General features: G+C 36.0%; 7 protein-coding genes across 7 annotated transcripts; 4 read left to right on the plus strand and 3 right to left on the minus strand. All coding sequences in view use genetic code 12, as the record gives it.

Annotated features, from left to right (window-relative positions):
* Positions 1-4,606: 4,606 nt before the first annotated feature.
* Positions 4,607-5,536, minus strand: RKM5 (Ribosomal protein lysine methyltransferase; the record flags this gene model as incomplete). The annotated part of the gene is made up of 1 exon (XM_001528181.2): positions 4,607-5,536. One exon carries the CDS (start codon positions 5,534-5,536, stop codon positions 4,607-4,609), a length of 930 nt encoding a protein of 309 aa, XP_001528231.2.
* A 508-nt stretch (positions 5,537-6,044) lies between these two features.
* HOM2 (aspartate-semialdehyde dehydrogenase) lies at positions 6,045-7,145 on the minus strand (the record flags this gene model as incomplete). Its single annotated transcript, XM_001528182.2, has 1 exon — positions 6,045-7,145. One exon carries the CDS (start codon positions 7,143-7,145, stop codon positions 6,045-6,047), a length of 1,101 nt encoding a protein of 366 aa, XP_001528232.2.
* Positions 7,146-8,225: 1,080 nt separating this feature from the next.
* On the plus strand, positions 8,226-9,950 carry POB3 (FACT complex subunit; the record flags this gene model as incomplete). Its single annotated transcript, XM_001528183.2, has 1 exon — positions 8,226-9,950. One exon carries the CDS (start codon positions 8,226-8,228, stop codon positions 9,948-9,950), a length of 1,725 nt encoding a protein of 574 aa, XP_001528233.2.
* Positions 9,951-12,530: 2,580 nt separating this feature from the next.
* On the plus strand, positions 12,531-13,427 carry PVL30_000724 (uncharacterized protein; the record flags this gene model as incomplete). The annotated part of the gene is made up of 1 exon (XM_001528184.2): positions 12,531-13,427. The coding sequence occupies one exon, from the start codon at positions 12,531-12,533 to the stop codon at positions 13,425-13,427; it is 897 nt and encodes a 298-aa protein (XP_001528234.2).
* Positions 13,428-15,494: 2,067 nt separating this feature from the next.
* ECM3 (Protein M3) lies at positions 15,495-17,330 on the plus strand (the record flags this gene model as incomplete). The annotated part of the gene is made up of 1 exon (XM_001528185.2): positions 15,495-17,330. The coding sequence occupies one exon, from the start codon at positions 15,495-15,497 to the stop codon at positions 17,328-17,330; it is 1,836 nt and encodes a 611-aa protein (XP_001528235.2).
* Positions 17,331-18,276: 946 nt separating this feature from the next.
* YET3 (Endoplasmic reticulum transmembrane protein 3) lies at positions 18,277-18,924 on the plus strand (the record flags this gene model as incomplete). The annotated part of the gene is made up of 1 exon (XM_001528186.2): positions 18,277-18,924. One exon carries the CDS (start codon positions 18,277-18,279, stop codon positions 18,922-18,924), a length of 648 nt encoding a protein of 215 aa, XP_001528236.1.
* Positions 18,925-19,165: 241 nt separating this feature from the next.
* On the minus strand, positions 19,166-21,094 carry DUS3 (tRNA-dihydrouridine synthase 3; the record flags this gene model as incomplete). The annotated part of the gene is made up of 1 exon (XM_001528187.2): positions 19,166-21,094. One exon carries the CDS (start codon positions 21,092-21,094, stop codon positions 19,166-19,168), a length of 1,929 nt encoding a protein of 642 aa, XP_001528237.2.
* Between the last annotated feature and the right edge of the window lie 435 nt (positions 21,095-21,529).

A 21,529-nucleotide genomic window follows, 5' to 3' on the forward strand; every position in this document is an offset into this window, starting at 1 on the left:
TATATATATATATATATAAATATAATATAATGAGCGCATCAACTACTAATAACCCCACTACTATACCCCAGTGGGGAATAACCAAAACGATTCAAAGCAACTAGTTATGGGTCCCCTTTGCGCGTATGACAATTTGAGAGCTCCTGAGCCTGTCATATTGCGTGACAAATACAATTTCAACATCTGGAAAGAGAACTTTTTACACTACGCTAGTTTTGTTACTGATGATGACATTGCTAACTATCTTACTGATGATAGCACCGAGCCACCTGCCACAGTTGAAAATCTCACTGCTATATTGAATTTTCTATATGTCAAGACACTTACTAAGAAGATTCAGGAACAATTACAGCTGAAGTTGCTTCGTAATAAAGCAGCATTTTTGTGGTTGGTTGATACTTATGGAGAACTTGTACCGTTCGAACAAATAGAATTTATTGCTGACCGTCTTGAGAAAGTCCATGATAACGCAGTGGATATTGATTTAAGATTTACTATTTTCGGTCAAGTTTGGACATATCTCATGTCACAGGGTGTTCAAGGTCGTGACTGTTTAAGACATTTCCTTTGGTTAAATCCAAAGACTGATTTCTTTATTTAACGTTTTAAAGACTTAAAAAAGCCGCTTACCGAGAAGACTTCTAAGAAATATGCTCAAGATTGTCCAGATCTCAAGGTAGCTGCTAATGTACTTGCCACTCATGCCTTTGCACAAAGTGCCCAACGCACTTATGTTCGCTCATCTGACCCATGGCGTACACAATGTTATAACTGTTATGGACTTGCGCATGTTTCCTCGAAGTGTTCATCTCCTAAACGGACAAAAGAGTTTAATGATCTTGAATCAAGATTAAAGGCGTACCTTGTTAGGAAACGTCCGACTACCAATGCTAGCTCGGCCATCAATCCTAAACGTGCAAGCTTTGCTCAGTCTCTTATTGAAGTTGAGACGAAGAGTTTTGAGGACGGCTCAACCTCCAGAGTTACCCCCTCTAGCAATGCTGTGTACTTTGTGAATGAGGTGGTGACAGGTCAGCCTCGTTTTATTATTGATTCTGGAACAACAATGACGTTGGTCAAGGATCGATATGTGCTTCATGACTATCGGGAGTTTGCATCTCCTTACTATGTTAAAGCTGCTAACGGTGAGTGTATTGATGTTCGTGGTGAAGGTACTTTGATTTTGGAAGATGCTAATTATAAAATTCAGATTCACAAGGTAGGCTATGTTCCCAAATTGATGCATAATTTGATCAATCCTAGGGACTTGTTGCGTGCGAATGAACATTATGTGTTCACCAAAGACAGTATAGTACATAATACCATGGGCGTGATTGGCCGTGGAACTGACTTGATTGAATGCACATTAAATGTTGTATATCCCTTAACACCTGTGTCTCTTGCTCTTATACCTAATTCTCGATTTTTGCAACTTCATGAGGCATAGGGTCATCCTAATAAACAAGCTTTCCACATTATGTTAATGCAACAAGATATTCAGCATACTATGAAAGAACTTGAATTTGAGTGTTCATCGAGTTCACAAGGTAAATATTTTCAGTCCATCATTAAGTTTTCAAGAGATTCACCAACATCTTATTTCCTTGAAGTACTTCATGCTGACTTAATTATTCCCTTTTCACCGTCCCTCAGCAAGGACTGTTTTGATCTAGTGGTAAAAGATGAACAAACTAGGTAATGTCAACTGTGTTTCGGTTTGATACCAATCTGATATGTCAGAAGTCTTGATCATACTCGTTTGAAATATGGAAACACATCATAACTCCAAGGTGCGTCAGATTCGTACTGGCAAAGGTGGTGAGTTTGTCAATAATCAGTTTGAACTATTTTTCCACCTGAAAGGTATACAACATACTCTTACAACTCCCCATATGCATAGTCATAGCATTCTTCCCCTCGCAGTGAGAAGTTAAATTTACCATATCTATACCAAAATCAATCAGACCCGTAACTCCCTTATCACTTAAACTATTCTTTCCACTCAGAGAATCAGCTTCAAACTCTCTACCGGAGATACAACATTTAATGTGCATTCAATCAAGTCAGTTCCACGACCAATCACACCCATAGCACTATGAACTATATTCTCCTTGGCGAACACATAATGTTCATTAAGACGTAATAAATCTCTCGGATTAACCAAGTTATGCATCAATTTAGGAACGTTTCCAACCTTATGTATTTGGATTTTATAATTTTTACCTTCTAAAATCAAAGTATCTTCACCGCAGACATCAATGCATTCACCATTTGCAGCTTTCACAAAGTATGATGAAGCAAACTCGCGATAGTCATGAAGCACAGTTCGATCCTTGACCAAAGTCATTGTGGTTCCAGAATCGAGAATAAACCGAGGCTGACCTGTCACCATCTCATGCACATAATAAACTGCATGAATTGATGAATTAACCTCCGAGGTTGAACCTTGTTCAAAACTTTTGGTCTCAACTTCAATAAGAGACTGTGCAACATTTGCTCGTTTAGGATTAAGTATTTGAGCCAGAGTTGGTAGACGGCGGTTTCTTAATGAGATACGCCTTCAATCTTGAGTCAAGATCGTCAAACTCCTTTGTCCGTTTAGGAGATGAGCACTTTGAAGCAACATGAGCAAGTCCATAGCAATTGTAGCATTGTGTACGCCATATATCAGAGTCGATCGAACATGAGTTCGTGGAGCACTAGCCACAGCTGTAAGTTCAAGAGAATCTTGAGCATATTTCTTAGAAGTCTTCTCAGTAAGCGGCTTTTCTAAGTCTTTAAATCGTTAAATAAAGAAAGATGTCTTTTAATGCAACCAAGCATGGTGTCTTAAAATTGTCCAAACTTTATTGTAGATACGAAGCCTAGAGTCCAAATTTGCTTGCAGAGTTATCATGAAATCTATTCAACCGATTCGAAATAAACTGTGTCTTTCCAAGCTTGTCTAATTTGCCATAATAATACATCCAACCACACATACGATGCTTTGTTATAAAGCGACCTCAACAGTAACTTCTCTCGAACCTTCTGACAAAGAAGGCTGAGTATAAAGGAAACTCAATATGGGATTGACATTATTAAGTGTAACTGGTGGTTCCGGGCCATCATCAGTAAGACAAGTGGCAAGATCATCAGAGATAAATCTGGTATAATGTAAAAAAAAAAACAAAAAAAATAATAATTTCCAGCGTGTGAAATTGCAATTGCCACATAGTCTATTCTAATCGAGAATAAGCATATTGTTGTATGCGGAAAGGGAAAACCATGACTTCTCTTTTGTCGTTGCAAAAAGAATGTATGCTAATAAGGAGCTCTTGTATCTCATTACACTATGATTATAATAAATTGTCTAAATGTAAGATGCAAAATATTATCACAGAATTTGTAAATGAAGCGGATTCAGAAGGAGTGACGACTCCTTTTGAATATCCATAGAATTGTACCTTATAGTTGTTGTGACCGTAAAGCGAATTTTTTATCGATATTTCTACATATTTGATTGAGTTTTAAAATGCGACTTATGTCTCCTATTTATATTCTTCATTTTACACTAGAAATTATTGAATTGCCTTCTTTTTTTTTTTAATTTTTTTAATTAAATTAAAAAATTCTATTTTTATTTTGGGAGTTTGACACGCATTCCCATTTGTGTGGAAAAGATAAGCACTGTGCGTCTCTTATGTGTCGCTGTATGACGATTACAGTGTTCGTTTTCATTTCTTTATTATATATATATATATATATATATATATATAGATTATCTCATCTTTATCATCCACCTTCCCTCCTGTTTGTTCCGGTTCAGTTGTAGCTGTAACTCATGTAAACTTGATTGAAATACACGTCTTTTGATCACATAATTACACTATAGTACAGCTAGTAATGTAACTCTGGAGGTAATCTACTATCCCTTACAACAAGAGGATTATCCTGGCTAATTGGCTACGGGATTTTAATCACGGAAATCCTTAAGTGCTCATACATACCGTATAGGTCCATTTGACCTATGCAGTATGCTGCACACTAATCAACCAATTAGCCGGAACTTTATGTTATATTCATGAACTAACCATCATTTAGTGTTTATTGCGTAGCTGTTCTCATGTTATTTGATGTTATGCTAGTTTTGGCCGACTTGGCAGACTGACCAAAAAAAAAAAAAAATAATATGTCAAAATACTGGCTAACCAGAATAATTGCCTCACCTTTTAATGGAATTTCGGTTAAATAAACCGCCATCGCTGCTTGACTCTCGGCTTAAAAAAAACAACAACAACAACAGTATATTAGTATTCATTACATAACCAATTTCGAAGGTTTTAGTTTCGTTGCCCAACCCTTCCCAACTTCCCAGCTTCCCATGCAAAACCAAAAAAAAGAAAGGACTAGATTCTACTCCAATAACTTCTTCCAAAGTCAATCTACAACAAAGAATAGATCAAAAAGAAAGAATTAAAAAAGAAAAACAGCAGAAAAAAAAAATCAACTCTAAAAAATATAAAAGAATCAGCAAATTGAAAGAAAAGAAGTTAATGATAAAACTTATAGCCTTTGAACAAAGGATTTTTATTTTGTTTTTTTTTTTTTTAATTTTTTTGGGCTTTCCTCACTCTATGCGTCGCGTGATATGATAGACCTCGAATCCATTTTTTAAGTCTTTGCTAAGTAGATGTCGTTTAAACACAGATATGACTAACGATGTATCGTTTACTAATCTTGTTACAAAAGTTTCCATTGTTATGGCATCGCGTAATTGGACCGTTATAAGGGCAATTGTATGCTCTTGCGTGAGCAACGCCTTTATAGCATTTATAAACGGTGTGATTAAGTATTCATTATAAATAGTATCGCAAGCAATGATTATATTAATTTCATCGTGATTGGTGTGACCTAATCTGTCTAGACCCAACTCAAGGTCCTCCCAATCAAACTCAACAACGTCGATTCTGTTATTTTTGTATTTATTATTTCTTTTGGTTTTATTTCTAATTTCATGTTTGTTGGTTTCGGTATTCGCGGTTGCATTGATGTGCGATGATTTTTTGAGTGTTGTAGGCAAATCTGAATTCATAGTCGAACTTTCAAACCCGTCAAGGTTATTTGCTAAATTGCTTGAAAGTAACTTGAGTACATGCTTTTGATCTGTCGCGATATAATGACCTACTTTGCCTGACAATGTTGCTGCACAAATACCTCCAACACCGGACCCAAGCTCAAGCACTGTGTCTGATTTGCTCAACTTGATGGGCGATGAAGAGTTTCCTGACAATATCCAATCCGAGAACTGAACTGATGAACTCCAACATACAAAGCCAGTGGTGCTTGTTGTTTCCTTAGTCGAAGACAATTGTGAAATGGATTGCTGGATATGCAAGTCTATGTGCGATTCTGGAAGTGTTATTGTGACAAGGTCAGCATTTTTGTTCACATACCCTAATCGACTTTGCGGTGCATTCTCTGAATATAGAGTAAAAATGTATTCATCAAGATTCTCTTGGGTCAATTTTTCAAGATTTAAAGGAGATATACGGTTCATAGCTAAATATTGAATACCCCAGTAGGCAAAAAATGTTGTCATCAAACAGGGGCCCTGAAAAAAAAAATGAAGAAAAGAATATTGATATTGAATAAGAAAAGGGATCGAAATTAAAGATGAATTATAAAAGGTATAGGAAGTATAAGAAGAATGCATCTTTAATTTTTTTTTAATTTTTTTTTTAATTTTTTTTTTAATTTTTTTTCTTAATTTTTTTCTTAATTTTTTTTTTTAATTTTTTTAATTTTTTGCAATCGTATAAATTGCGCATTCCTAATTAGGAAAGAAACAATTTTCTTAAGAATGGCGCTATCGACACATCCATCAAAACCAACACCACTAACCTAACAACACGATCGTTATCATCAAACTAGTCAAGAGTAAATAGATAAAGTGTTGGTCAGTCGGGTGCTGTATACAGCTATCATAAACCATTTAAATAGTAAATTTATATATATATATATATATATGAAGGATAAAATACATGATCTCTGTGAATTACCTACACCTAAATTAAGCCTCTGGCGTTTAAGATCTCAGCAATCAAGATACCTGAACCAGCAGCACCAATGATTGTGTTGTGCGATAACACAACCATTTTGAAATCCAACAACGAATCTTCTCTGATTCTACCAACAGATACACTATATCCATTATCTCTTTCCCTGTCCAATCTTGGTTGTGGTCTATCTTCTTGTTCCAAAACATTGATGGTTTGTTTTGGTGCAGAATGACATCCAAGTTTTGAAGCTTCACAAACATATTCTCTTAATGTCTTTTTCACCTCTTCAACTGAAGGTGGAGGTCTCTGGGCAAATCTCAATGAGATACATTCGGTATGCCCATCAATGACTGGGACACGGTTACATTGTGCACTAACTTTCATTTCGTCTTCTGGGATATTGACCACCTCGGTGCCCTCCTTGTTCAAAGTTCCAAGGATTTTTTTTGTTTCCCATTCCAATTTATCTTCTTCTCCACTAATGTAGGGAACAATATTGTCCAAAATGTCCATACCGGAAACACCTGGAGAAAATCCAGCGCCCGAGATTGCCTGCAATGTAGTCGCAGTCAAAGCATCTATTGGACCAAACTTGTCAACCAATGGTTTTAAAGGGGCAACAAGACCAGCGGTCGAACAATTTGAAATACAAATCAAAAACCCAGTCTTTTTCTTCTCCTCACCTTTGGCCCTTGCTGCTTTCACTTTGTTTTCTACAATATCAAGATGTTCCGGATTTATTATAGTCACAACCAATGGAACATCTTTTTCCCTTCTATAGTTTTTGGCATTGGAAATGACAGCTAATCCTGCGTCGACAAATGCCTTTTCGATATCTCCGGCGACATCAGAGTCCAAGCCTGAAAACACAATATCACATTCAGTAAATGCACCTTCAGGTTTACATTCTTGCACCACGACACCTTGTGCCGAGGCGGGCAAGATATCCGTTTGTTTCCAACTGACTGCATCTTTGTATGGCTTGCCAGCTGATCTAGCTGAAGCACCCAAGGCGTGAATCTCAAATTCCGGGTGTTTTGACAACAAGAGAATAAACCTCTGGCCAACCGACCCAGTGGCTCCTAAAACACCTGCTCTTTTAACCATTGTTGTATGTGCTGTTTTCAAATGTAAAGAAAGAAAAGTGGTGGTAAAAGATTAAATAAAATTCAAAGTAAGCTCTACTTAATTCATATTTTTTTTTCTCTCTTTTTTTCTTTTCTTTTTTTTTTTTCTTTTTTTTTTTCTCGATTATATTTTTTGCTCGACTTTTGTGTATTTTTCGGATGACTCTTATGCAATCTCACGTTTTTTAATATTATGAATCATTACCATCGAATGTTATTCGACAATAAGGAAGGAGTAAAGAGTAGTGCAATAATTTAGTAGTAGAAAGAGTGTTTTGTATTTGAGTACTGGTCTTATTGGTGTTTGTCCAACTGGAATGAGTAACATGTTGGACATATTCATACTTACTAACAGTTTACATTGAATCATTCTAAGGGTTGAAAATGGAATTATAAAAAATTTACAGTGAAAAACATGCCAAATTTTTTAGCATTTGTTAGAGCTGCAAAAGTGTGAATAGTTGTAATAGAAATCAAATTCTATATATATATTTATATACATATATGTATATTTCTTTCAAAGTTTTTTTTTTTCAGAAATGAAATCTTAACCATATTTCATGTTGGTTATTATGACACTATATTTTAACGTTTTTTTGTTCATTTACATTCACACGCCCATCAGCCATCAGTAAAAAGTTTATAATGAATAATTTTGGGGTTGTGAGGATAAAATTAATAATGGGTTTTGGGTCTCGGCACCTCACCATTTTCCCTTTTCCCTTTGCCCTTCTGCTTTTGCTTTTGCTTTTGCTTTTGCTTTTGCTTTTGCTGTTGGCAGCCTGAAGATTTCTATATTTCTCAACTCTTTCTTTCTTTACGTTTCTGTATGTTTAAAGTCATGTCCAAATGTAGTTGACGCGTTTTTCTTTTTTTCTTTTAATTTTCTTTTTTTTTTTTTTTCTTTTTTTTATTTTCTCGCTTTCTTTCTCTGCTTATAGGAAATACGAAAATCGTTTTTCAAATTGATCGCCAAAAAATTCAACTATTTGGAGATAAATTCTAATATCAACACTACACTACACTATATCATAGCACATCACATCACATCACATCAGGAATGGTCAACACTGATTTTGAAAGGATATATCTCAACCAGCAAAGGCTGGTTGGTAGATTGCGTATTGCCGACTCTGGTCTTGGTTGGAAGGCAAGCTCACATCAACAACAGCAAAATGGTCAAGCACCACAACAGCAGCAACCTTTTTTACTTCCTAGAGAAGAGATTATTTTAGCTACTTGGTCCAGAGGTCTGAAAGGATACGAGTTGCGTGTTCAAACCAAAAACAAAGGTGTTATCGTGCTTGACGGATTCCATGTTGACGATTTCAACCAGCTCAAGCAAGAATTGACGAGAAATTTCCATATCAGTTTAGAACACGAGGAGCATTCGTTAAGAGGATGGAATTGGGGAAAGACTGATTTAGCCAAGAACGAATTGGTGTTTAACGTGAACAATAAACCAGCGTTTGAGATTCCGTATGATAATATCTCAAACTCTAATTTGACTGGTAAGAATGAAGTTGCCATTGAGTTTAATCTATCTGATGGCAAAACTATTGACAAGTTGGGGGACGAAATTGTCGAGATGAGATTTTATGTTCCTGGAACCACAGTTGAACTGGAGACGAACACAACTAAAAAAACAATTAAGAATGAAGATGGAAAGGAAGAAGAGGAAGAGGATGAGGAGGAAAAAAGGAAGAGCGAGGAAAATATGGCTGATAACAATGCCGAGTCGATGGAACAAAATGCAGCACAAGTGTTTTATGAGCAATTGAAGGACAAGGCGGACATTGGACAAATTGCCGGTGAAGCCATAGTATCATTTAGTGACGCGTTGTTCTTGACACCTAGAGGTCGTTATGATATCGATATGTATTCGACATCATTGAGATTAAGAGGCAAAACATACGACTATAAAATCCAATATGAGCAGATTGAGAGGATTTTCTCATTACCCAAACCAGATGAAGTACATCATTTGATCATTATACAAATTGACCCGCCATTAAGACAGGGTCAAACGAGATACCCATTTTTGGTTTTGCAATTTGCCAGGGATGAGGAAACAGAGCTTGAGTTAAACTTGAGTGATGAAGAGTTTGATGCCAAGTACAAAAATAGATTGAAAAAGACATACGATGCGCCAACATACATTGTTATGGCACATTGTCTTCGCGGACTAACCGAGAAGAAACTTTTTACCCCAGGCTCTTTCCAGTCACGCTTCTTGCAACCTGGTTTATCATGCTCATTAAAGGCTTCAGAAGGTTATTTGTACCCATTGGACAGATGTTTTTTGTTTGTCACCAAACCAACACTCTACATTCCATATAGTGAAATCAGTAATGTCGTGATGTCAAGAACTGGTGGTGGTGTTTCGGCCTCGCGAACATTTGACTTGGAAATCAATATTGTTGGTTCGACTCAGAAACACGTGTTTGGAAGTATAGATCGAGAGGAACAGGATAACATTGAGAGGTTTTGCAAAGAGAAGGGTGTCAAGGTTAAGAATGAGGAAAAAATTGCAAAGCAAAGATTGGCCAAGGCGTTGGAACAAGAAGCTGCAATGGATGAGGACGATGACGATGGTGATGTAGATATGGGAAGTGCAGGTGAGGACGACTCCGAAGAGGATGATGATTTCAAGTCAGGTTCAGACTCAGATGTTGCCGAGGAGTTTGATAGTGATGCTGAATCCTCTGCAAGCGACTCGGAAGATGGCGGTAGCACTGCTGGTGACGGAGATGATCGTCCGCCTAAAAAGAAAGCAAAAAACTAAACTGTGTAATTGGTAAACTATAAACTTTTTTATTTTTTTCCTTTCCCCTTTTACTCTTTTTCAATTTGAATTTGAATTTCAATTTGAATTTTTTAGTTTTTTTTTTTTTCAATTTGAATCTCATATATTTTCAATTCTACTGATTTGTAAGCTGCAACGATATAGTTCCAATAAAGTCAAAATCTGGGGACAATAAATATCCTCACGATTAAGTTGAACCACGATCCTCTTTTTTTTTTTTTTTTCATTTCTTCTTCTTCTAAATACAATGGTTTACAATTGTCATATTGATGTGAAGAAAAAGCATTGTTTGTAACGAGAGTTTGAGTTTAGATAAAAGCGAGAATGCAAGCATGAGACAAAAGACACAAGATGCGTTTTTTTTTTGTATTGATTGAGCTTTAGTTTGAGGAGTGGAAACGATTAACACTTCGAGAAAATTAAGGCTATAATGGTCAAGGAGTATTCCAAACACAGAAGAAAGCAACACATTTCATGAGTACTATGACGACATCTAACATATCTTGCTGTGTTCTTGTAGAGTAAGGAAGAGTTGAAAATACAAAACTTATATGACATTAAGCCAGCCACTTTGACCTATTAACCTCTTGACCTTAACTAGCTGCAATAGAAGAGTTTTGTTTTCTTTTTTTTTTTCTATTTTTTTTTCCTTTTTTCTTTCCCGCTTTCCTGCTGTCAGAATTTTTAAGCGAGTATAGGTTATGATGGCACATGGCCAATTACATTTCCTAATTAGGAAACCTGTCTCTTTTTTTCTGTCTTTTTTTGTTTTCTTTGCGTCCTTGTCCAAAGTTTCTGGCTAGATCTCCAAATTACTTTGAACAGAAAATTACCAAAAACTGCAATCATTTATTGTTTTCAGTTTTCTACGCAAAAGATTATTGTTGGCTGAAATATGTAGTGAATCAATAATATCCCATATATAAACTTTAACATACAATATCTAAATTGATTGACAGTGATTGGCAGTGTTTGCTTGTGTTTCGTTTCTACTCGTCGTCATGGCCAATGTAAGAGCATAGGTTGGAGTATGCGGGTCTGCGGGTGTAACATGTATGTATGTATGTATGACTAGAGAAGATATGATACTTACTCAACATACACGTTTTTGATTTTAACTAGGCTGTGGTGTAGTTTTTTTTTTTTTGAACTGATTATGAAATAGTAATGGAGACAAGACACGAATTTTTTCTCCTTTTCTTTTTTATTTTCTTTCAGTTGGCCAAAGGAATAGCTGGAGTCAGTCCCCGTTCAGCATGAATATTATTACTAGCCACTGGTAACTTGTTCAGTGTATTAAGTTGAAAACACATGTCATGCAGAACGTTTCAGGATAAATGGTTTTTGATGGAAGCTACAAATTCCTTTTTTTCTGTTTCTTCTATTTTTTTTTTTTTTTATTTTTTTATTTTTTTATTTTTTTATTTTTTTATTTTTTTATTTTTTTATTTTTTTTATTTTTCTTTATTTGCAACAGAAGAGACAATAGGACAAGCGACAGGATCAGGAACAGGAACAGGAACAGAAACAAAAACAGAAACTAAAACAGGAACAACCAGCACCACACCCACAGAGCACCAACATGCAGTTTAACATCTTTTTCATGCTTATCTCACATTCTTTTTCTTCTTATGTACATTTTTGCTATGCTGGCAATACATTACTTTAAGGAGTATAGTTGTTGTGTATAGCATTTAATTACTGTAGTAGCAGCAGTATAAGAGGATCATGGAATCCCCTCACATTTTGATAAAAGGAATTCACGATGAGCAGATATTATATGTCACATTACATTCTTACTCACCAACACCAACACCAACACCCGCATCTTTGCTTCTTTCTTTTTACTACCCCTTTACCAATTTAGGTAAAACACATTCAATACCATAAAGAAACATATTTATTACACCAACACTTGAGTGAGCAATTTAAGCGGCGGGGACAAACTACAACTGAAATTGCATTATTTCGCTCGCCCAGGAGTAATACCTGATTGATTGCTTATCCCATTAATTTTTCTTTTTCCTTTTTCATTTCCTGTTTTCTTCTTCTTCCTTGGATACAAGAACCTGCTGCTATTAGTGTTGCAGCTTCTATTGCTCATAATTGCAGATAGTGCACTCATAGTAATAATAATTATTGCTAAATTTTCCACCACCATCGTCGACAACTTGTTGAGCTTTCAAAAAAGTATAGAAAGGAATATTTTGCCCTTTTTTTTTTTTCAAAATCTTTTTTTTTTTTTATTTTTTTCGTTTCTTCCTTTGTTTGAACAACACTTTGAATAAATTTTGGGAAAACAAAAATAGTCAAATCTAAACTATCTAATTCTTTTGCATTCCTACTGCCATATTTATCACCAAGTTCTTCCATATTGTTATTAATAATTTTTTTTTCTTTCAATCTTTGGAGAGAGCAAAACAGAATACTTACATGATTCAAACTGAGCGTAATAGTACTATCGAATTTCAAGATTATTTGATATATTCATCATCATTATCAAAGTCGTCTTTGTCTTCATTGAATCTACTAAAAACCAGTAGCACTGAAAACGCCAAAATGTCTGCCACAACGAATGCGCTCACTTTGCAAAAGGATAATCGATACACAACGTTTGCAGAATCCTCCATGCTTTCACCACAATCATCATACTCAACCTTTCAACCACGGCCACCATCAATCTTTATGGCAGATTCCCAAAGCATCATCAGCCAAGAAGGGGAAACCAAATTACCGAAAAATGCACCTTCGAAATCTAGATTTAAAAGATGGAACTTCAAGCCTTTAGCTATTAAGCAACAAATAGAAACAAAATTGAAAAGAACCAATTCTGCAAAGTCTATAAATTCAAACAAGTCAGTAGATTTTGCAAATGGTACAAAACCAATGACTAAATCAAATACATCCACTACATCAACATCAACAACAACAACAACAGCAATAGCAACAGCAATAGCATCTAAACCCAGACCTATAAAATCCATGCTCAGTCCTTCTTCTCCCTTATCTACAGCAGAATCAAATAGCTCGTTTGAAATGCATGAAGACGAATCTGATTCACACAGTAGTAACTCCGGAGAAAGATACGGTTCTCCCGGTTCAGATACTGGCTCTGTTTTTTCTAGTCCCGGAAGAATAAAGACTAAACAAAGAAACGGTTTTACAATTGAGAGTCAGGATATTGCAACAACAGCAGCAGCAACAACAACTACGGAAGCAGTTACAGAAACTAGCACAGACACAAACTTGTTAGATTGGCACAATTCAAGTAACGAAAAGACTTGGGAAGCAGAAAATCTGCAGTTGGACATAGATGACTTGGACTCGATATTGTTAGATTTTGATGAGGCAGAGATATTACCGATTGTGGATGTGCTCACCATCAAAGGGCAATTCAGCTCAAGTGACGTGAATCTCACCAGGGTGCGCATACCAGAACTTGTCCCATTACTGTGAGATGCTCTAATTATATACGAGTCTGGAAGTAATGCTGGTCATTATCAAACTCAATTGGTGAATAGTGAGTGGAGTGGAGACCGTGTAAGTTTTTTTCTTTTTTGGTTCTATTGGTTTCGTTGGTTTCATTGGTTCTATTGGTTTCATTAGTTTCATTGGTTTCATTAGTTTCATTGGTTTCATTGGTTTCATTGTATTTATTGTTTTTATTGTATTTTTTTTATTAGCGTGTTTTTATATGAAGAGGAAAGAAAGAAGGTGGGAATGTGGGGCTGGGGCGGCAATAATTTTTCTTTGCAAAATCTTTTTTTTCCAGTACATGTAAATAATGCTATATGGTGTTGTTCTTTTCTCAGGAAATCTTTTTGCGTCTGTATTTTGCAATGAGTGATTGGCCCCATAATTATTTTAGCATTATTTGTGTATTATTGAAGTGATCTCTTTATGAAAAAGGCAAAATACAAATTTGTCTAATTTTTTGGGATATGTATCCCCAACCATCTCATGTATATTTTTGATTGTACTACTTTTTTTAATTTCACAAGACTTTATATAACCAGCGTTATAATTTGGCAATTTCAAGAGAAATAAATTGAAACAAAAAAAATAATGTCGTTGGATATAATCCCTGTCCGTTCCCCGCTTTATTTTTTTTATCTCTTAACTTTATTTTTGTTTTAGTCTCAGTATCAACGGTCGAGCGGCGCTCGGAATACTTTTTCCGAATTGGGCGAATTATAGTATGGTTTGTTGTATTTATCTCTTTTTTTTTTTTCTTTTTTTGACCTCTTTTCTTTTCGTTTCCTTTTCTTTCCATTCTAACCTTTAGACTGCAAACGACGTAGTTGTAGGCGATGCAAAGACTAGAATTATTCACAAAATTGAGACCTAATTCTTGTTCACAATCCTCATTTTAGGACTCAGATATTGACCAAGATAATCCTTCTTGTCTTGAATACATGTGTTTCTTTTAATTCTTAATATTACAACATTCATTCATTTAATTTTTCAATCTCTACATAAACATCCCCCCCCAGATTCTCTGTATCAGCATCATTGTTGTGATGTTAAGAGAGGAAGGGAAATGTGGAAAAATGTAGAAAAATGGGGAAAAATGGGCGGTTGTTGATTTGTTTAAAAAGCATTTAATTAACCATACTTCTTCACACTAGTTAAAATATTTTGGGTGGGGATCCCCCACTTAGGTCTAGTAAACATTTTCTCTCTTCCCCGCAAGTACGCTTGAAAATAATGCAATAATAGTACACAGTTTTGACTAGAAAGTTGATTGTTGTTAAATAATGATATTTTGCTCCCCAAAGATAATAGGGGATATTTGTTAAAGCAAAAAAAAAGGAAAGGAATCCTAAAAAGAAAAACAACACTCTTTAAGCTTTGCCAACCCGTTGAGTCTACAAAAAAAACGAAAAAAAAAATGAAAAATTTTAAAAAAAAATTAGAAAAAGAAGGAAAAGCCTTTTTTTTGGGGGATCCTCATCCTTGTATCTCGTTGGCAAAGTGCAACACAATGTGCGGCAACTTTACAAATTTGGTTTCTTTTTTTTTTCTTTTTTTTTCCTTTTTTATTCCCATGTAAATTAATTAAGAGAGAAAACAATCAAAGAGGCAGGTACATCGCCATGGGGTCAAAGGTCAAAAGTGTAATTAAAAAACTCCTTGTCAATTCAATCGTGCATTTCTTTTCTCTTTTTTTTGTTCTGCGTTTTACAAATCCACATCACATACCCCATCAAATACTTCATCAAAGCGATATTTTCTTTTATTTACAAGCCCAACACATGGGTTATAAAATTCTGCGATAGTCTTAATTGAGTTAATATTTTTCTTGTTGTTTATTTTTTTTTTATTTTTTTTTCATTTCCATTTTCATTACAATTTTCATTACAATTTTACTTTCCCTTTCAAGTATTACTACACACGACAGCATATATCTACCCTGGAAGAATAAGCAATACACGTTACATAAGTTCACTTTCCCATCTATCTCCTCCTCGTCGTCCTCGTCCTTCTCCTCCTGCATCGTCGCTTTCTCGCCAATAAAAAAAAATGTCAGATGCATCAGATAGCTTATCTTTAAGCTTGGTGATCTACTCAGCGGTCAAACCCATCTTTAAGATCTACTTTATCATAGCATTAGGATTCATGTTGGCGAAAAGAAATATTCTTACAGTGACAACATGTCGAGATATTTCAGACACAATTGTCACTGTAATCATGCCCTGTTTGATCTTCAACAATATGGTGTCATATCTAAAATCATCAGATATTAAGAATGTAGGTATAATCATCTTCACCGCTATATTATTATTCCTTGTGGGTGGGTTATTAGGATACACTACACATCTTGTTACCAGGTCACCGAAAAGATGGCTTGGTGGAATCATCTCTGTAGGAATCTTTCCCAACATCTCGGACTTGCCAATTGCATATATGCAAACATTTAGCAAAGGTGGAAAAATCTTTACTACAACGGAAGGAAACACAGGTGTTGCGTACATTTGTATATTTTTAATGGGGATGACCTTATTCCAATTTACGTTTGGGTTGTACCGGTTGATAGAATGGGATTTTCGAGATGAACTATTGAAGGGAGAAGATGTAGAAAAGACAATTTCATCATCGTCTCTGGGCGAAAAAATCAACGAAGGCAATGAGGAACATAATCGCCGTAATCATAATCAACATAGCCATGATAATAATGAGCATGAGCAAGAGCAGGAGCAAGAACAGGAGCATAGCCATAGCGATAATGATAAGAATAAGGACATGCTTGAGACACAACCTACACGATCTCGGGACCAGCCGAGACCCATCGTGGAACGAGCTGGAGAAAGTTCAAGATCATTGGCAGTTCTTAGCACAACAGATCTGGAGTCGATATCCAGTGAAGTCTCTGCCAAACAAGCAAAAAGAAACAATCAACCTCAGAATCGAACTGAAATCGAAAATGAAGAAGAGCAAAGACAACATGAACAATTCTTGAAAGCAAGAGCAAAGAGACATAATAATTCTGAAAGTCACGAGTCAACACCAATTATTCGAACACCAAGCTTATACTCTTCATCGTCAAGGCGGCATCGAGGCTCGATCGGATCACTTACTGAAAACCCATATGGTCTAGAGTTGATTCACTCGAGAAATTCAGACTTGAGAAGACAACCTTCGCAAAACGTTGATGATGTGATTAACGAATATTCTGAATTTGACCAGCTTCGAAACATCGAGCTTGAAAAATCCAAATCATTGCATAACGATGAAGAATCTCAAAATGAAGTAGCTCATATTGAGTCTAAGTTTAGACTGTATGCAAGAAAAATGTTACATAACATCCTCCAGCCCACGTCTGTAAGTCTTCTTGCATCTATTGCTATATGCATGTCACCACCGCTCAAGGCATTATTTGTGCCAACTACTTTTTATATGCCTAACGCACCTGATGGACAACCACCTTTATCATTTGTTATTGATTTGGCAAGTTACATTGGTGCTGCTTCCGTTCCTTTGGGTTTGCTCCTTTTAGGTGCAACATTAGCTAGATTGCAAGTGAAAAAACTCGTCCCCGGGTTTTGGAAAACTGCATTGATGATCACTGCAGCAAGATTGATTATCATTCCAATCTTTGGAGTTGGCGTGACAACAGGGATGTATAAGGGAGGATGGTACGGCTCCGATAAACTAGTCAGATTTGTTAGTGTGCTAGAGTTTGGCCTCCCAAATGCTACATCATTGGTTTATTTCACCGCTTTTTATACTGACCCAACAAGCGACGAACATCTACAAATGGATTGTCTTGCCGTATGCTTGATCTCTCAGTATTTGATACTTTGGTTTACCTTGCCATTTCTAATTACTTTTACTATGAAAGTTTCTATGGGTTTATAGATTAGGATTTTAAGAAAGACACGATACTAAATATATATTTTTTTTCACTTGTTATATTGAAAACTAAGGCAAAATTTCCCAACATCAGAGGAAAAGCGTTTGAGCACGAAGCAAGCCATGTTGCCACATTCTAATTCTTTCACCTCTGACAAAACTAGGACCTGTCATAATCTATGCATATCCTCTTTTCATCCTTGCCTCTCTTTCCTTATAGAAAGATGAAAAAACTAACAGAACACAAAGTTTCAAAGCCATGGTTTTGCTGTTTCACTACATCAAAAGCTCCTTTCACCATTTCTTTTCCCATTTTCCCCATTCCCTCGTATTTTTCGCTTCCTAAAGATTTTAAAGCATCTGAGACTGATAACGTGCGTTCGATATTCACGTGATACACTTATCAGAAGCTTTTCAGGCACATACAACACACTCCAGAACAAAAAAAAAAAATAAAAGAAAAAAATTAACGAAGAAAAATAAATAAAAAAACACTAGCAATATGAAATTTCCTTATAAAAAAAAAAGTAAAAAAGACAAAAAGGGAGGGTCTGACGATAGCAATCTAAAAACCACTTGAGCCGCAGCAAGCCTTCCAAATTGAGTAATTACTCCTGTTCTTACTACTTCCACGGCCACAATGCAAGACCCAAATCCCCTAACAATTTGGAATTGCCCGTTTCACAACTTGAAGAAAAATTTATATTCGAATTTACCAAATACAAATCACTTTTCGTTCCTACTGTTCTTTTTTTCTTCTTCTTCTTTTCTTCTTTTCTTCTTTTCTTCTTTTCTTCTTCTTTTTCCTCTTTCCTTTCTTTCTTACTTTTGAATCTACAACAACTTACTACTTGCGGTCAAGGTAACTTTTTCTCTTTTGTTTTCTTGTTTTTTTTAACATTTTTGTTGTTTCCGAATCATACTCACTTCAATTTCACTCAATTAACTTAAAATGGCATTATATTACAACTTGGTGTTTGGTCTCCTTGTGATCGAAATGATTTTCTTTGGAGTTCTTTCTGTGCCTTACCCTAGAAGAATCAGAAGAACAGTTCTTACTACTGTATCAGCACCTTTCAAGAATGAACAATTCCAAATTGCACTTAAATGTGTATTGGGGTTTGTGTTTGTCCTATTCATTGACTCTGTCAATAGGGTTTATGCAGTAACTTCAGAGTTGCATTCTTCGACCCAAGCGCACCCTGGGTCCTCAGTTATGAATGATCGCTCAGAAATCCAAGCAAGAAGATTCTATGCTCAAAGAAATATGTACTTGTGTGGGTTTACTTTGTTTTTGACGTTAATTTTGACTAGAACCTACAATTTGGTAGTAGAGTTGATTGTTACCAAGGATAAAGTGGACGAGTTGAAGACCGAAGGCGCGGAAGAAACGAGTTCTGCTATTAGTGGCGAAACTGGAGAGAATGCCGAGATTACAAAGTTGAAGAACCAATTGGCAAAGAAAGATTCGGAATTGGAATTGTTGAAAGGTCAAGCAAAAAATTTTGATAAAGAATATGTCGATGTCACTGAATCGAGCGGTGCAACTGGAGCTAACAAGGTAGTTGACGAGACTGTTGAGTTGAAAAATAGAATTTAGCTAGACTGTGTTACTGTTTATTAGCCTCTTTATTTTATTTTGTCACAATTTTATTTTTATCACTATTATTACTACTGTTATTATTTGTTATTATCTATTCCTTTATTATTTCTTGTTCTTTTTCTATTTCTTTTTCTTTTTCTATTTCTTTTTCTATTTCTATTTCTTTTTTTTATTTAGTTCTAAATTTTATATAAATATCTAGTAAAAGTACACATGAGTGGAGATACGGTTGCCGAAACTAATTTTCGTATGAGTTACTCTTGTGTTTTGGAATGAACAGGAAATCGTCACCAGCTTTACCCAAAAACATTTCCGTGATCTTGATCCAGTCTTTGTAATCTGAAGAGCCAAGCAAGGTTTCCAAATCATTTCTTCCAATCCATTTTGGTGGCCTCTCGTTTAACTTGGCAGGTAATCTCTCCAATATCCCCACAGGGACATACCTATGTGTAAAGCTAAGGAACTCACACATGAAACGTCTGGCATTGCTAACACCGTACTCGTCAGAACCCCAATGTTCAACCGCATACTTGGCGTATTTCTCCAACATTGCCAATCTTTCTGTTGAGGATTTGTCCAAATATTGTTGTGCCTCAACTTCTTCAAATATCCATGGCTTGATTAATGCACCTCTCGCAACCATCACCGAGTCAACACCTTCTCTATTGACTCCATTATACCAATCCTCGTGACTGTACACATCACCATTACCAACAAACCATGTAGGATTAGTATCTCTACCTTCCTTATCCTCATCTTCCCTCTTTTCATTCCAGGTCTTGACGACTTTTCCCACTTCTTCAATGTAGTCCCAATCGGCTTCCTTGGTATAACGTTGTTGTCTAGAACGACCATGCAAAGTTATGGCGGCCACTTGCGTCTCTTCCAAGACTCTATTGACTAAGTGGACTGCTGTGTTTTTGTTTTCCTTAACACCAGTACGTATCTTTATCGTCACTGGAATATCTCCTGAAGATGCATTCATAGCTTTGACTATACGGATCAATCGTGGCGGAGAGTCCAATAATGCAGAACCTTGACCTTGTTTAAACAATAAATCTATAGGGCACCCACAATTGAGATTGATTTCACTCACATGCAGTGTGGTCTTGTAAAGAGCCTCTGCAGCCTTTGCTGCCGCCCAGTGTTTAGAGCTCGCAATTTGAACACCAAATCCAGGGTATTCAGTTACATGAGCCTTGGGCAATGCCCACTCGGGACGATGTCCTTGAGATAATGGTACAGCGAGGGCCATCTCCGAGTATGTCACATCCGCACCCAAAGTCTTCATCAATCGACGATACGGAAGGTTACCCACTGTTGTTAATGGTGAAACAATTTTGGCACGACGAAGATTAATCTTTTTTTTTTCGGCAATCTTGAACGGTTGTTCCACATATGAAGCTTCGTTATCTTTTCGCTCCTCCTGTTTTTCATTACCATCAGTGCTAGCTTCCTGCTCTTCTTTATTTTGTTTTCCATCATCCTTTTGTTTTCGTGACTCCAAAAAGTTAATCACTGGAGTAGATATGTCAAAGTTAAATTTCTTTCTTTGAAGAGCAACCTTGCTTTCACGATCAATAATATTGACTTCATGATTCTTTGGTTTCTCTCGCTCCAATTTCTCTAAGTCTTTAATTAGTTTCTTGGTCTCCTTATTGTAATGCGAATGTAACCACCTACACTTCAAACCGGAAGGACAGTAACCCAAGGCTTCATAAACAGGGCAAGTACCTTCAATATCATCCGACTTTGCAGCCAAGTATTCCTCAATGTTATGGGAGTATTTACAGTTTTCTGCTCCTCCAGCGGCACATTTGGTGTCATCATCCTCTGGGTCAATCATAACCATACACAATCGCACGGCATCTCCTTTCTGTTTCAAGTCACGGTTATGGTTTTGTCCACGTCCCTTCTTTCCATTTTTTCCTTTCTTTCCTTTGTTGTTGTTACTATTGTTGCCGCTGGCATCTGATGTTTCACGACCTCCACTCTCCGCCTCGTCATCGTCATACTCAACAACTTGTAATACATTTGATGAAATCGGAGCCAAATATTCGGGCTTTATTGCAGCCATTCCCTTCACGTATGGTTGCGTGTTTGGCTTTTTACATTCATCTCCATGAACATTTGCCTCATCAAGAGGTCTCTTTTCTTGCACAGTCATGAAAGAAAAAAAAAAGTTTGAAAGTTTTCTTGATTATAAAATGGTTTACAGTCAAAAAGTAAGTTCTTGTTTGTCCAAAGTATATGTGTTTATCTAGATGGTTTTTTTTTTTTCTTTTTGTCTTTTCAGTATTTAAATTTTTTTTTTTTTTTTTTTTTTTAATCTTCAGTTTTTGCTTCTGCTTCTGCTTCTGCTTCTGCTGCTGCATCTCATTTCACAGTCCACTATTCTACATCTGTTTATACATATAGATCAGTGCCTATATATATTTTTTCATCATCTTCTTCTTTTAATTTTTTTTTAATTTTTTTTTTTTTTGGCTCGTTCTCTTGTTGCGCTGCAAAACGATTTCGAGTTCACATCATCGCATCGACTTGAACTCGTATTTTGAACAAAAAAATAGAAAAAAAAAAGACAACAAGAAACCAACCATAC

Source organism: Lodderomyces elongisporus, chromosome 1, assembly GCF_030384665.1.
Source record: "Lodderomyces elongisporus chromosome 1, complete sequence".
Lineage (NCBI taxonomy): Eukaryota > Fungi > Ascomycota > Pichiomycetes > Serinales > Debaryomycetaceae > Lodderomyces > Lodderomyces elongisporus.